Source organism: Chanodichthys erythropterus, chromosome 3 (genome assembly GCF_024489055.1).
Source record: "Chanodichthys erythropterus isolate Z2021 chromosome 3, ASM2448905v1, whole genome shotgun sequence".
NCBI classification, from domain to species: domain Eukaryota; kingdom Metazoa; phylum Chordata; class Actinopteri; order Cypriniformes; family Xenocyprididae; genus Chanodichthys; species Chanodichthys erythropterus.
This window is the reverse complement of record NC_090223.1, coordinates 19951950-19968091: the sequence shown is the minus strand read 5'-3', so window position 1 is coordinate 19968091 and position 16142 is coordinate 19951950. Positions and strand designations below refer to the sequence as shown.

Sequence of the window (16142 nt, the reverse complement as noted above, 5' to 3'; positions counted from 1 at the left end):
AATCTTTTAAAGTGGTATACTGTTGCTTTAACTGTAATCTACTGTGCATCTACAACAAAAACAACAACATGTGTCCTAGTTTATGACAGTCTCCACCTCCAAGACCAAAAGTATCCACTCCCACTTTATCTATGTACTGCTGAAATCTGTACAATCCTCAAGGTCTTATGGGTATTGTTCTGTGAACATGGAATCATTTTTGCAGCTTTCCAACACAGGAACATTTATTTTTTGCTTGCTTCTGCTCTTGGTTGTTTATCTCCTATTCTTGAGCTCTCAGAGAGACGAAAATGAACCTCCAGGGCCAAAACCGTTGCCACTCTTGGGAAATCTGCTAATGTTAGATGTTAACAAACCACACTTGAGCCTATGTGAGGTAAGTATGAATGATATCAGTCCTGTTGGCCAACAGGTTTAGCTTTGTTTCTATTGGTTCATCAGTAGAAAGCCTTGAAGTGTTGACAAACCGGTCTGGTGAGTTTTAGAGAGCAATTCTGTTTTTCCAAAGGGAGAATATACGATTGTTTACCCAAAAATTCTGTCATCATTTTACTCTCATGTTGCTTCAATCCTTTGGAACACAAGAACATATTTAGAACAAAACAACATAATATTCTCTTAAGATTCATTTAATAAAGTTGAATAATGTTTGGAACAGATCTTTTTCTCCTTTAAATGCCTGTAATGTCTATTTCAATCTTCATCAGATGGCAAAGCAGTTTGGCCCAGTTTTCACAGTCTACTTTGGCCCAAAGAAAGTGGTTGTGCTAGCTGGCTACAAAACAGTGAAGCAAGCACTTGTTAATTATGCAGACGAATTTGGAGATCGAGAAATCATGCCACTGTTCCATGATCTCACTAAAGGACACGGTAAGAGCAGTCCAGTTTAAAGGGTTCTTTATACTTACTTTCATCGATATAAGATACACAAGGGCTTTTCACACTGCACTTAATCCCGTGTTATTGTCATTCTAAACACCGCTTTTAACCCAGGGTAAAGGAATGTTTCTCACCTGTAATTTAGACTCAGGGTTAGCACTGCTTTTTACCTGGGGCCAGAGCAGGGTTTGCACCACACTGCATGGTTTCACACTGTACAAGTTTGGCACTGTAATATGGGGTTAACAAGTTAGAATGTTAGAATGTTACAGCTAGATGCTTAGCAACAGACACCCAATCATATGCTCATATTTGCCTGCTTTGGGCAGTCATGGAAACACTGTGTATTGTATATAAACAGTAAATTCAGCATTTGAGAGGAAAAATGTCAAATGCTGACAGAAAATGCAACAATTTATGCGAAGAAGAGACTGTTTCATTCTTACCTTTATAGTCTGAAATATCCATTCAGTATAAACTCGATAGTAGTCGGCAATATGAGGATGCACAATGCTAGACTTTATATAAACAGGTCACATGTTGCATTTATTCATTCAATGACACTGACACCTCAAATATTCAAATAACCCAGGGTTTAGGAATCTAAAGGTGTGAAACGTCATTTTATGAATACCAAGGATTAACTGGTTACCCCAGGTAAATTATGAGCAATGTGAAATGTGAAGCAAGATATCCCAGGATTCTGTTTACCCAGGGTTTAGAATGACCCAGGGTTAACTATTTCAAGTGTGAAAAGCCCTATACAGTTTTTGGACACTTTTGGACATTTTAGTCACACTAATAAAATCTGAATTTCATTGCATTAGATACAAAATAGGTATATGAGGCATATGTGCTCAAATGATGCTCAAGCTTTTCTCAAAACCAACTTACCTTTTCTGAACCACTTTTAAAATTTGTTTTAACCAATTGGTCTCTTTAATAGATGTATGAAGTCACTTCAGAAAGTGACCTTGGCGTCACAACTGTTTGAGCTACAAGAATATGATTTCTGTAAGATTAAATTCAGAAACTTTGTAGGAATTATATTTGCCAACGGAGAGAGCTGGAAAGAGATGAGACGGTTTGCTCTCACCAACTTACGAGAATTTGGAAAGAAAAAAATTGAGGAGAAAATCATAGAGGAAACATGCCATTTACGAGAGGAATTTGAGAAGTTTGAAGGTAAAGTATCAATGTTTTGTAAGAGATAATATCATAATGCCTGTAATGTAAAGCTTCAAATGTCATAGTAGTGCAGCAATGCAGGCATGACCAGCAAATGGACCAAAAGCTGAACACCACTGCCTGTTCTTTTATAGGAAAACCTTTTGAAACCACACAGCTGATGAACTACGCTGCCTCAAGTGTCATTTCCGCCATTGTGTATGGCCGCAGGTTTGAGTATACAGACCTTCATCTATGGAATATGGTGGATCGAGCCAATGAGAGCGTCAGACTGAGTGGAACAGCATCTGTGCAGGTTCACGTATGATTCGAATGTAACCTGTGAGAAGGAACTGGTTTATAATGGCATACACTACTGCATCATTGTGGTAGAAACATCTCCTGATTTTTGTTCTCCAGCTCTACAACATGTTCCCTTTCTTGGGACCATGGCTGAAGAATTGGAGACTGCTCATGAAAAACCTTGAGCTTGATATCAAAGAGATATCAGAGCTGGTGAGCAGTTTACGTCAAACACTGAACCCACAGGACATCAGAGGCCTTGTCGATTCCTTTCTCATCCGCAAGCAGACTGCAGAAGTATTGTCAATATAACACAGCTTAAAATTTTAATGATCATATTCTTTTTTTACTTCTTTAAATCTCTAATGTGATTTCCATTTGATCAGGAATCTGGTGAGAAGAACTCACTTTTTCATGAGAAGAACCTCATTTTTACAGTTGGCAATTTGTTCATCGCTGGTACGGACACTACTAGTACAACACTGCGCTGGGGATTGCTGCTTATGGCCAAATATCCACACATACAGGGTATGATTGAAATATTGCAGTTGGCTGAAATGATTAAAACATTATTCTGGATATATTCTGGGTTCAGTACAAGTTAAACTCAGTTTGACAGCATTTGTGGCATAATGTTGATTACCACACACACACACACACACACACACACACACAAAACAAACTAGTTTACAGTGAGGCACACAATGGAAGTCAATGAGACTATTCTGTAAATGTTAAAATACTTACTGTTTCTATAGTATAGCCACAAGATATGAACAAAATATCAACATCTAAACCTCTGTTAATTCTCAATAAGAACTTCTGTAGACATATGACAGAAATAAAGTTGTTTAATCCTCCTCTGCTGAGATCTTGAGAGACTTAAAGGTACAATTTGTGATATTTTTTTCCGCTAGAGGTCGCTAGAAGCCTATTGAAAACAAAGGCGTAGTTTGATGACGCCAAGTTTTAGAGCAGAAACTTGGGACATGTGGTCTCCATCTCAACGGACGGTGCAAAAGAATAGGGATTGGAGTCTGGAAGAACTCATGTTCGTGGATGCGATTATTAACGTTACTGTAGTATGAAGCAGAGCAGGACCGAGTGTTGCGGGAGCTGAACGAGGAGCTGAAGCGATTGATCAACACACGCCTCACGAGCAGCGGGACTTTTATTATGACGCAGTCGCCGGCGCCGCTTCCGCTTTTCCGGTCATGAGTTTACGGGAGCTGTCCTTGTCGACAGAACCAGCGGCAGATGGTAAACAGTAATTATCTTCCATAAATAAGTAACACAATCCATCATAAAACATGCAAGAAGTAAATAAGGAACTGCTTGAAGCAAGCTATTGGTTTGCATTTGTCCACGGCACTGTTGTCATGTGGTTTCTACGTCAGTAAAGGCGGTAACAAAGGCGGTAACTGACGTCATTGACAGGCGACTGCACTGCCCCGTGTCACTGTTTAGAATGGGAATTTTCTCATGATTTACAAGCAGTTGAAAACATTAAAGATATTGTTAGTAATCAGCTGGACAAAATATATAACACTAGCCTGGTGGTTTTTGGATATTTTACTGCAAAAATCTTACATATTGTACCTTTAATGTCTTCTTTTATCTTCAGTTGATTTCATCTAAGGCTGTGGCTGGAAGTCAGTTGTAATCTGTGTTTCAGTGTGGTGTTTATTCCAACCACATTGTGAAGTCTGCCCGCCGATGGAGCTTGACGTCAAACAAACTTTGGGTTTAGATGTCAACCTGATTTTCATTTTCAACCAAAATTTGGCCATGTTCTGTGCCCACTGAGAAACTTCCTGGTAAAAAAAAAATAAAACAAACAAACAACAACAACAAAAAAACTTTATTATAAGAATTTTAGGGGATAATGTTCTAACAATGTTATATAAACATTTTTAGAATATTTTTAGAGAATGTTATTTTATCCTTTAGGAGAACATTCTGGGAACAAAACATAAATAGATAAATGGTTATCAAAATTATGCCACAAATGTTGCAGACTGAGCTGAACTTATCCTGAACCAGAATATCAAACAGGCTTTATCAACAAGCAAGACGTTTCTGTTTTAACTGGGTTATGTTTTACTTGTTAAATATACTTTGGATGTTTAACTTATCTTGTGCTGGTAGGCTGAGTTCAGAAAATGTAATTAAAGTGTGATGTGTTTGCAGATCGGGTTCAAGTGGAGATCGATCAGGTGATTGGTGGACGGCAACCGATTACAGAGGACAGGAAGAACTTACCGTATACAGATGCTGTGATCCATGAAACCCAGAGACTGGCTAATATTGTACCCATGAGTATTCCTCATAAGACCAGCTGTGATGTTCACTTCAACGGATACTTCATCAAGAAGGTAAGAATACTGTAAAATAATACAAAATACAAAAAAGTTGACTCCCTTTAAAAAAAAAAAACAACAAAAAAAAAAAAAAACATAGAAAGATGTGATCTTTTTCTTGAACAGGGTACATGCATATTTCCTCTTCTAATGTCTGTACTGTGGGATGAAGATGAATGGGAAACACCACACACCTTTAACCCCGAACACTTCCTGGACAAACATGGTCGATTTGTGAAGAGAGACGCCTTCCTGCCCTTTTCTGCAGGTACTACTTTCCTTCACAAAGGGCTTGACTCTCGTTCCCTTCCTCGCTCCTACTGCGTATGGGGAAAAGCTCCTTTTTCCTCCTTGCTGAAGCCTTTTACAATAGCGCAGTGAAAACTGCACGTCTATTGGCTCAAAGGAATGAAACTCTTTGAGCCAATGACGGCGCGGCGTAGTCGCGCGAGTCAATGGCGAAATAGCGTGCCAGCAAGCCCGCCAAAACGGGCGTGGCTTATGGCTATATAAGCCAGCGTTTCGCCGTTGGATTCAGTTCTCTCTCCTTCAGCGACGATCTACGCTTCGCTGGATCCTGCTGATCGCCTTCGCCGCCGAACGAGCTCACTACGCCGTGGAAGAGGCCCCGCAGAGGACAGCTGAATCCGCCGCTTGCTCCTGCCGGCGCCGCCGAAGACTGCCGCCCAGAGTGCTGCTCTCGCCGCCCACCGCGAGCTTCCGGTTTCGCTTTCAGCGAGTCTCCTGCTGCCATCCGGCGAGCGTTTTTCAACGCACCAACGCGGTTCACCGCCGCTGCTTCAGAGCTTCCGTTCACGGTCTATACCGCTCTAAAAGAGCCCCCCCAAGCGCCGTTTTTATGGCGGCGGCATCCAGTATGCCGCGCCACGCCTGTGATGACGACGGATGTCTGGGCAGGCCCCACGCTGACGCCGCGCTCACCGAGACTTCATGCCCGTACTGCGAGTGCATGAGTCTCGCTTCTCTCCGCGCTCGGATCGCTTTCTTCTCTGAAAGCGCTTCCACCTCCCGCGCCTTCCCGTCTTCTTCCTCCCGCGAGCTGGCAAGGAAAAGACAGCGAGGCAGAGGAGTTCAGCGCTCGGAGATGGGAGAGCTTAAGCCGGCCTAGCGCCCGCCGACCTCTCCCTCTTCTGTGAGAGAGCCGTCCCCTGTCCTCTTCGCACGCCCGGAGCAGCATTCCTCAGCGGAAGCGAGTGACCTCATCTCCTTCGGCGGCTCAGAGGATGAGCAGCCCGACGACTCCATGTCGCTCGCGGCATCTGAAGCGGAGGAGTGGGTCGGCGACGAACAGCCCGCCCCCCTGCCATCACTAGAGCCCATTGACTCCAGGACTGGATCGGACACCGAGCTCATCCGTATCCTTTCCAAGGCCGTTGAGGAGCTCGACTTGGAATGGGCCACACCTGAAGAGCCGACTCGCAGCAGGCTGGACGAGTGGTTTCTGCCGGGGCCCCGCCAGACCCCTTGCCAGCGATCTGCGCCCTTCTTCCCCGAGGTCCACTCAGAGCTCACGAAGTCCTGGCGAGCCCCTTACTCCGCCTGCCTTTGCACTTCTTCACCCACGGCTCTCACCTCAGTTGATGGCTCCCATGAGAAGGGCTATGAGCAGATACCGCCGCTCGGCGAAGCAGTGGCCGCTCACCTCTGCCCGCCCGCTGCCGTGGGCTGGAAGAGCAAGAGGGCCCTTCCCTCTAAGCCCTGCCGTACGACCTCAGCCATTGCCGGCTGAGCGTACTCCTCCGCAGGGCAAGCAGCTTCAGCGCTCCACTCAATGGCCATCCTCCAGGTCTTCCAGGCCAAACTCCTCCGCTCCCTGGACGAGTCTGGAATTGACGCGCCGGCCTTCCGTGACCTCCGCAGCACCACCGACCTGGCCCTGCGCGCCACGAAGACCACGGCCCAGGCCATAGGCAGGTCCATGGCCAACCTGGTTGTGTTGGAGCGCCATCTCTGGCTTAACCTCACAGAGATCAAAGACGCAGACAAGATGGCTTTCTTGGATGCCCCATGTCTCGCCCTCAAGTCTCTTCAGGTCAGCTGTGGAGGGGTTCACCGAGCGCTTCTTGGCCGCGCAGAAATCGTCCCAGGCAATGCGACATTTCTTGCTGAAGCGCTCCAGCTCCTCTTCTACTGCAAGTCGGTCCAAACCAACGCCGACCCAGCCTCAGAGCAAGCCAGCCCTTCCGCATCACAGCCAGTGCCTACGGGCCTGCCCAATGAAACGCTCCACGCTCCCGAGACGCCAGGGTCCCCGCCCTAAGATAGTGCTGGACCCAACGCCTCCGGCGTCTTCCTGATCACGCAGGAAGAAAGAGGATGGGGTTAGGTCTTGCCACGGCCGGACCACCCCAAAAGCTCTCTCGCTTACATTCCCTACCACCTCGCTTAGCTCCGGGTGCTGGAATGGGCCCACAATGACTGCACCCACACAAACCGCCGTTCTAATGGCGAACCCAATATTTTTACATTACCAAAAAGAGAGCAAATTTCCTCATCCAATAACGACGGTGCAAAGACCCCTGCACAGCGGTCTGTCACCGGACGCTATTCAACCCCTGGCCACACGGGTCGAGGCCTGGCAAGCCATCCCCGGAGTGTCACAGTGGGTCATCGGGACCATATCCAACGGCTACTCCCTACAGTTCACCCGTGGGCCGCCGTGCTTCAGCGGTGTGGTCACCACTTCGGTCAAAACGGACGACGCTCATGTCCTCCGCGCAGAACTGAAGTCTCTGCTACAGAAGGGAGCCATAGAAATCGTTCCCCCCGCAGAGAGCGAGTCGGGCTTCTACAGCCGCTACTTTGTTGTCCCCAAGAAAGATGGCGTTCTCAGACCCATCTTAGACTTAAGACTTCTGAACCTCTCCCTCATGAGACGGAAGTTCAGAATGTTGACATTGAAGCAGATCCTCGCGCAAATCCGCCCCGGGGACTGGTTCTTCTCACTGGACCTGAAGGATGCGTACTTCCACATCCAAATAGCCCCTCGCCACAGGCCTTTCTTGAGATTCACCTTCGAGGGTGTGGCTTATCAATACAAGGTCCTGCCCTCCGGGCTGTCTCTAGCTCCCCGCACGTTTACCAAGTGCATGGACTCGACGCTTCTCCCTCTAAGGAAGATGGGGATCCGAGTTTTGAATTACCTCAACGACTGGCTCGTACTGGCCCAGTCTCGTACCGAGCTAGAATACCACAGATCTGTGCTCCTCAGCCACCTTCAGTGCCCGGGACTCAGGGTCAATTTTGCCAAGAGCTCACTGCTCCCCAGCCAGCGTATCACGTTCCTGGGCGCAGTCTTCGACTCAGTCCGCATGAGGGCTGTAGTCTCTCCAGAGCGCACTCTGACGATTCAGAAGCTCTCAGCATCAGTCAGGAACAATGCCCGTTACCCTCTGAAGACTTTCCAGAGGATGTTAGGGCTGATGGCTTCCGCCTCCCCAGTACTGCAACTCGGCCTCCTACGAATGCGGCCTCTGCAACACTGGCTGAAACTCAGGGTTCCAATACATGCTTGGCGGCACGGCCGCTTCCTTATAAGGGTCAATCAGGCCTGCGTTACAGCCCTGAGACCTTGGACTAACCCCAGCTGGTTCAAGCATGGAGTCCCCCTTCAGGCGGTAACAAGAAGGAAGGTGCTTTCGACGGACGTCTCCAACACGGGTTGGGGCGCCGTTTTCGAGGGCAGACCAGCCTTCGGCTCGTGGACTCACGAGCAGAGCCATCTGCACATCAACTGCATCGAGATGCTGGCAGTAGAGCATGCCCTGAACTCTTTTCAGGTGTTCCTGGAAGGACACCACGTCCTAGTCCAGTCGGACAGCATGACGGTCGTGTCGTATGTAAACCACCAAGGAGGCCTTTCGTCCAGCCGCCTTTGCGCCCTGGCAAAGCGCCTGCTCGAATGGGCAACGGCCAGGTTACAGTCGCTCAAAGCGACACACATTCCTGGCAAGTCGAGCCTTGGGGCAGACATGCTATCGCGGAGCAACGTCCCCTCAGACGAGTGGATGCTCCACCCTCAAATGGTACGAAAGATTTGGGAGATCTTTGGGAAGGCAGAGGTCGACCTCTTTGCCTTAGAAGACAACTCTCACTGCCCAACCTTCTTTTCAAAACAGACGGATGCCCTGGCCCAGACCTGGCCCAGGCTCCTCCTTTATGCTTTTCCCCCGATCGCAATGATCCCTTGCGTGATCAGACGAATCAGGGAGGACAAACACAGAGTCCTGCTGGTGGCCCCACTCTGGAGGACCCGAACCTGGTCCTCAGAGCTGTTCAGGCTCTCCACGAGAGACCCATTGCCTATCCCCCTGAGAAGAGACCTCCTCTCTCAGGAGAACGGGACAGTCTGGCACCCCCAGCCCCAGCTGTGGGCTCTGCACCTATGGTCCCTCGATGGGAGCCACTAAGCCTCCCTGGGAACATTTTACATACCATTTCTCAGGCTAGAGCTCCGTCCACCAGGCGTCTTTACGGCCAGAAATGGTCTGTCCTTGTTGACTGGTGCTCTGTGGAGAGTGACGTATCCCAGATACTGTCTTTCTTCCAAGAGCGGCTGGATAGCGGTCTCACCCCTTCCACGCTCAAAGTCTATGTTGCAGCCATTGGAGCGTTTCACGCACCTATCGCTGGCCAGACGGTGGGCAGAAACGGCCTCGTTGTCCGTTTCCTAAGAGGCGCTAGGCGGCTTAATCCCCCTAGACCACTTACCGTTCCCTCTTGGGACCTTTCCACTGTCCTTGCAGCCCTCAAGGGTCCGCCCTTCGAGCCACTGCAGTCAGCTGACCTTCAGCTCTTAACGCTTAAAACCACTCTGCTACTTGCGCTAGCATCGGTTAAGCGCATCGGCGACCTGCAGGCCCTCTCTGTGAGCCTTGCATGCCTTGAGTTCGGGCCCAACGACTTCAAAGTCGTTCTAAAACCCAGACATGGTTATGTCCCCAAGGTGCTCTCGACCCCGTTCAGAGCCCAGGTTATTTCCCTCTCAGCGCTACCTCCTTCCACGGACGAGCGAGAGGTGCATTTACTCTGCCCTGTCAGGGCATTGAGAATCTATACTGAGCGGTCTCAGCCATTCAGGCAGTCAGACCAGCTCTTCATCTGCTTTGGCGGCCGCACCAAAGGGTCTCCGGTCTCAAAGCAACGTCTCTCGCGTTGGATAGTCGACACAATTGCTCTATGCTACTCCTCTATGGGCCTGGACTGCCCCATAAGAGTAAGAGCCCACTCCACTAGAGGCATGGCCTCATCCTGGGCGTGGTCTAGTGGCGTTTCTCTCAAAGACATCTGTGAGGCGGCCGGCTGGTCCTCGCCGTCCACTTTTGTCAGATTTCATAACTTGGACATCCCGACCTTACATGCTCGGGTCCTCTCAGTGTGAAAAAGATGGCCTCCCTGAGCACTGTCATCACACACTCTCAGGGGCCTCCCGGCATACACAGTACTCGTTCCCGTATCTCAGGGAACCAAGGTTACGTATGTAACCGAGTACGTTTTTATTCATGAAATATCCTGGTGAAATTGTTTTATTTTAGATTTTGTTGTGAGATCTATAATGATCTATACTATTCCCAAAAATGCTGAGGCAATACACATCACAAAAATGCTAATTTTAAACACAAGATGTATAGAAGTTTGTGACTTTTCTCTCTCTCTCAGGCCGTAGAGCTTGTCTTGGAGAGAGTTTGGCCAGGATGGAGCTCTTCCTGTTCTTCACCTCCCTCATTCAGCATTTCCGCTTCACTCCTCCTCCTGGAGTGTCTGAGGATGATCTGGATCTCACACCAGCAGTGGGCTTCACCCTGAACCCGACCCCACACAAACTGTGCGCAGTGAAGCGGTCGTGAAATCTGTTAGTTAAATCTGTTAAAACAGCAAAGTTGATTGTTTTCAAACAGATACAGCCCTTGCATAATATTTGTGTTGATTCTTTAAATTCAAACATCAGAAATCTCAGGAATCAATCTTTTTCAGCATTCACAATGAATCATGAAAACCATGTCATATATAAAATCCCTTATAGCAAGCAACCATTGAAACAATGTTAAATCAATGTGTCAATGTTAACCATATTGAATCAATATCACTTTTGCACCTGCAATTAATATTGAAAACATTTTGACATTTAAACAAACAAACAAACAAACAAAAAAAACAAAAAAATCAATGGTAACGGCATTGAATCAAGGTTACAATGTGATGTTGGTTCAACGCCATGCACTCTCAGAAAATGAAACACAACAACAACTGACTTAAAGACACACATCCTGAAATCAACTGAAAATAAAAGTAGACAAAAAATCTCTCAAAATCTCAGCAGAGGATGATTAAACAACTCCAAAAAGAGCATTACCAGCTTCAATATATTACTAACCAGTTTGACTTTATTTCTGTCATTTATATTCAGAAGTTATTTTTGAGAATTAACTGAGGTTTAGATGTTGATGTTTTATTGAAATTGTTTGGTCACCATACTGGTGATCAGTGTTTCATTTAGTTGGGCAGTTTGACTCTTGGCTTTTTATGTGAGTTTGTGGTCTTTGTACCAAGTAACATAATTAGTTGCAAAGGAAGCCAGAAACAAAGATGATCTGGTCATATAGTTTTCATCATCATAAATTAGAATAATTTAATAATCTTATCTTTGACCAAAAGTGGTTATTTGTTATTAATAGATTATATTCACCAACAATATTTTCTTGCAACAGATTAAACAATTTGAAATATGATTCTAAATACATTTTGGGATTTTTTAAATTTTTTTATTTGACACACACAGACATCAAGAATCAGTATATGAATAGGCTTGTTCAAGATGCATCGGTGCTGCGCAGACCATTTGGTGTATGACATCAAGTACGGTGAGAGGTACTTCAATCTCTCTTGCGGTACTTTGATGTCATACAACGATCGGTCTGCAAAGCGCATCTTGAACAAGCCTAATCTCAACAATGGTGACATACTTCATGCCGCAATGCATGCTGGGAGTAATTAGTTTTATACTATGGTGGCTCCCAGCATGCATTGCAGCATGATCTTTTTTCCCATAATGTTTTTAAAAAAATCTAAATTCAGAATGTCTGACTTGTGACAAGAAAGTATTTTCGGTGAATATAATCTATTAATAACAAATAAATGAAAAAAGAGATAAATTATCCTACTTTATGATGTTGTAAACTATATCACCTGATCATCTTTGTTTCTGATTTTCTTTGGAACAAATTATATGTTTGGGTAAACACAGTTACAAAGACCACAAACTCAAAGCCAAGAGTCAAACTGCCCAACTAAATAAAACACTGATCATCCTAATGATGACCAAAACTCTGTTAATTCTCAAAAAAAAAACTTCTGTAAATGAATTTCAGAAATAAAGTCAAACTGGTTAGTAATAAGTGAAGCTGGTAATGTTGTTTGTGGAGTTTTTTTCTTTTTTTTCCAAAAATCATCATCTGCTGAGATCTTGAGAGATTTGTCTTTTATTTTCAGTTGATTTCAGGCTGTGTGGCTTTAACTCAGTTGTAGTTGTGTTTCATTTTCTGAGTGCAAGCATGCTGTTGAACCAACATCACATTGTAACATTGAATCAGTGCCATTACCATTGATTTTTTTGTTGTTGTTGAAATTTCAACCTTTTTTCATCATTAATTGTGGGTGCAAAAGTGATTTTGATTCAGTGTGGTTAAAGTTGACACATTACCATTGATTTAACATTGTTTCGATGGTTGCTTGCTATCTGGGATTAGAAAGGTCAGATATGTTATTTTTGCACTTTCAAACTTAAAAAGATTTGTAACTGGACTATCAGATTCAAAATATGATTAAAGTTGGCACAAAATGGAAAATCAACTTATTCACATTCATCTATTTTTAAAAAAACAGGTTATTGATCTTATTGTGAATGGTTCATCCATGCATGTTTCTTCTTCTTTTTTGACCTTGCAATTTTTAATTAAAAATATGCCAGACTTATCCAATCATGTATATGATAAAAAAAAGAAATGTTCTTCTAAGAGTGTAAATAACATAAATCTGTCTGCATTTTTAGAAGGAAAAAAACCTTTATTTATATGTAGTTTTCACAAAATCAGTTTTTGTCAGGTTTAGCTCACATCTGGCTACACATCATGTTTTCAACATGTGGAGACACAACGACCTGCCTTCACACCTGTTTTTTTTTTTGTTTGTTTTTTTGTTTTGTGAAGACTCTCAGTTGTGGTGGAGATCTCTCTGACTATGGCTTTAGTGGAAGTGCTTCTCATGCATGTGTCCACCACAGGAGCTTTACTTGTTGTTTTTGGTTGCTTATCTAATCTCAATCAGCTCCAGCTCTCCTGAAGAAAAGATCCTCTGGGACCCAAACCAATGCCACTGCTGGGGAACCTGCTCCAACTGGATCTCAAACAACCTCATGTGAGTACGTTTCTGTATCTTATGTTTCCTAGATTATAATTCCTGTTGTCATTTTCCCCATAATTTGTTACACACATTATTTTACGCTATTCAGATGTTTTCTATTTCTTGTCTTTGCTTTCCATGTTTTTTAGGCAAAACTTTCCCATTTATTTCAATAATCTGATTTAACAGATAAAACAGAAATATGTGCATTTTTGTCTCTTTATAGAAACATTGATATCTCATCACCTTTGTCTCAAACACAGTCTGATATTTGAGTCTTATTGGGTGATTTTATTAGGTCCAAAAAGATTTAATTTCTGAAAGAAGTGCTAAATGCCACATTTTCTTGTTGGATGAATGTTTACATATAATAAGACATTAGAAAACACACTCTTTCTGTCATTTAATTGATCACAATCTCTGTTCACTCTTAAAAATAAAGGTTCTTTATTGACATCGATAGTTCCATAAAGAACCTTTAAAATCCATGCAATCTTTCCATTCCACAAAAGGTTCTTTATAGTGTAAAAAAAAAAAGGTTTAGGTTTTTTAAATAAAAAATGGGTCTTTTAGTTTTTTTTGAGGAACCAAAAATGGTTCTTCTGGCATCACTGTGAAAATCCCCTTTTGGGACCTTTATTTATAAGAGGGTATATCAAAATACATTTTCGTTTGAAGTCAAATCAACAACTAAGAACATTTCTGTCCCCGATTTTAAGTTCCAAGTGCTTTTCTTGTTATCATTTCAGTTGCTAACAGATAAAATCAATGCATGACCATGTTACGCAAATCTATTTCACAGTTGTCCAAAAAATACGGGTCAGTGTTCAAAGTGCATTTTGGACCCAGGAAGGTTGTGGTTCTGGCTGGATACAAGACGGTCAAACAAGCATTTGTGAACCAGGCAGAAGAATTTGGGGAATTCCCAATTCCTCCATATTCCAGGACTTCAATCAAGGATGTGGTAAAACATCAGCCTCACTAACATGACACAACATGCATCACTGCTGACACTTGAGCATAATACAATAATTATTGAGCAAAGAAAGAAAAACTAGTGTTAGTTTTCTTTTTTAATAGTGGTGTTGAGCAGCCATACTCTTCCACAACATTTCATTGTTGTTAATGATTTATTTAATATAAGAATATTATATCATAGAGAATTAATACAAAAAGGTTCTGGTGAACTCTCTGATGATTTATGAATACAAAACATGTTTCTCCACAGGAATCCTCTTTGCAAATGGCGACAGCTGGAAGACGATGAGAAAATTCGCTATCTCAACTCTTCGAGACTTTGGAATGGGCAAGAAACTGAGCGAAGAGAAAATAGTAGATGAGACACATTATCTGTGGGAAGTGTTTGAGAAGTTTCAAGGTAAAGCAACTGCTTGTGTTAACAGCATACTTTTCTAAGTATTTGTAATGAATCATCACTCTGGCTGGGATCCATTTGCATGCTTTTATTAGTAAGAGCGTGGTCATACAGACAGGAGCAAACAGGTATAACAGGGACAGGCAGAATCGTGGTCAGATAACAGGCAGAGGGTCAGGCAGATATCACTCACAGAACAAGGTAACAGGCGGGGGTCAAAGGCAGGCAGCAGTGGATCGTAGACGGGTAACAAACAGGATCAGCAACAGGAATACAAACAGGGAAAGAACGCTCAGAAATGTTCACCTAAACAAAACAAGACTTCACAATGAACTGCAGGGCATGAGAGTCTTTTATAGTCCAGGTAATGGGTATCAGCTGTGGCACTAATTAGTCCCAGGCACGGGCTGATGGGAAATGTCGTGTGCATGTGCGTGTGTATGTCAGTACTCGGGAGATGGCTCCCTCCGATGGCCAGAGGAGGGAAACATGGAGTTCGTCTCTGTGTATTAGATTACTCTATAATCTTCTCTGTTTGCATTTGTCTTGCAGGAAATCCATTTGATACTACCCAACCGGTGAATCGTGCTGTCTCCAACATCATCTCAGCTATTGTGTATGGAAAACGATTTGAATATGAGTACCCAAAGTTTCATGATATGGTGAACAAGGCAAACAAGAACATCTGCATGACTGGTTCAGCTATGATACAGGTACTCTGCAGTGTTTATGGGTGCCGTTCCTTGCAATGTTATTTTAAAGGGGGTTTACAATCAGATTTGAAAAGAGGACACAATGAGCAAAAATGTTGCAGATACACTGAATCACTGTTAAAACAATTTCAGCTCTGGTCTTAAACTCTGTTTTCATGTCAGCCAAAAAGATATAGATGCATTTTAAAGTTGGTGTGTCTTCACCTGTAGATCTACAACATGTGTCCGGTTCTCGGACCCTGGATGAAGACATGGAGGCTGTTAATGGAAAATATGGAAAGCAACAGGAAAGAAATGCAGAAGCTAGTGAACGTCTTACAGGAAACTTTGAACCCGCTTGACTGCAGAGGATTCATCGACTCCTTCCTCATCCACAAATAAAACATACAAGTAAAGTATTAGATGAATTTATGCTTCATTTTTGCCCACCTGCCAGCAAAAGCTTAAACTTTTACCTTGGATATGGTTTTCAGTTTTTCACTGACTTGTACCATTTATTTACATAGAAATACACCAATGAGCCAAAACATTATGACCACCTGCCTAATATGCTGTTGGTCCTAAATGTGCTGCCAAAAGAGAGTCGACCTGCTGAGGCATGGACTCTTTGCTGACACCAAGACATTAGCAGCAGATCTTTTAAGTCTGGTAGGTTGTGAGGTGGAGCTGCCGTGGATTGAACTTGTTGGTCCAGCACATCCAATAGATGCTCAACTGGGTGTCAAATTGACATCCACATGAATGGAAGGACCCAGGGTTTTGAACAAACAACCTTCATCCACTGCTCCAAGGTCCATTTATGATGCTCACCCATCATAGGCACTCTGACTGATCTGCAGCTACACATCCCCATACACAGCAGGGTGTGATGCATTGTGTGTTGGGACATCCCATCATTCAAATTTTGTGTGATTTGTGCCACAGTAG

The 16142-nt window shown here is 44.0% G+C and overlaps 1 protein-coding gene and 1 pseudogene across 4 annotated transcripts; both read left to right on the top strand.

Annotated features, from left to right (window-relative positions):
* The first annotated feature begins 119 nt into the window (after window positions 1-119).
* Window positions 120-13078, top strand: LOC137017235 (cytochrome P450 2K1-like). 4 transcript variants are annotated; one of them, XM_067381267.1, is made up of 10 exons: window positions 120-376; window positions 708-870; window positions 1921-2064; window positions 2202-2362; window positions 2467-2646; window positions 2736-2877; window positions 4540-4724; window positions 4836-4977; window positions 10389-10581; window positions 13053-13078. In XM_067381267.1, the coding sequence occupies exons 1-9, from the start codon at window positions 188-190 to the stop codon at window positions 10574-10576; spliced, it is 1494 nt and encodes a 497-aa protein (XP_067237368.1). In that variant the 5' UTR covers window positions 120-187; the 3' UTR covers window positions 10577-10581; window positions 13053-13078. The 4 variants fall into 4 exon arrangements, with proteins under 4 accessions (XP_067237368.1, XP_067237369.1, XP_067237367.1 ...); XM_067381268.1 differs by lacking the exon at window positions 13053-13078 and having other exon boundaries at window positions 2467-2562; window positions 10389-10776; XM_067381266.1 differs by lacking the exon at window positions 13053-13078 and having other exon boundaries at window positions 10389-10776.
* Window positions 12640-15860, top strand: LOC137017237 (cytochrome P450 2K1-like; annotated as a pseudogene).
* Window positions 15861-16142: the final 282 nt, after the last annotated feature.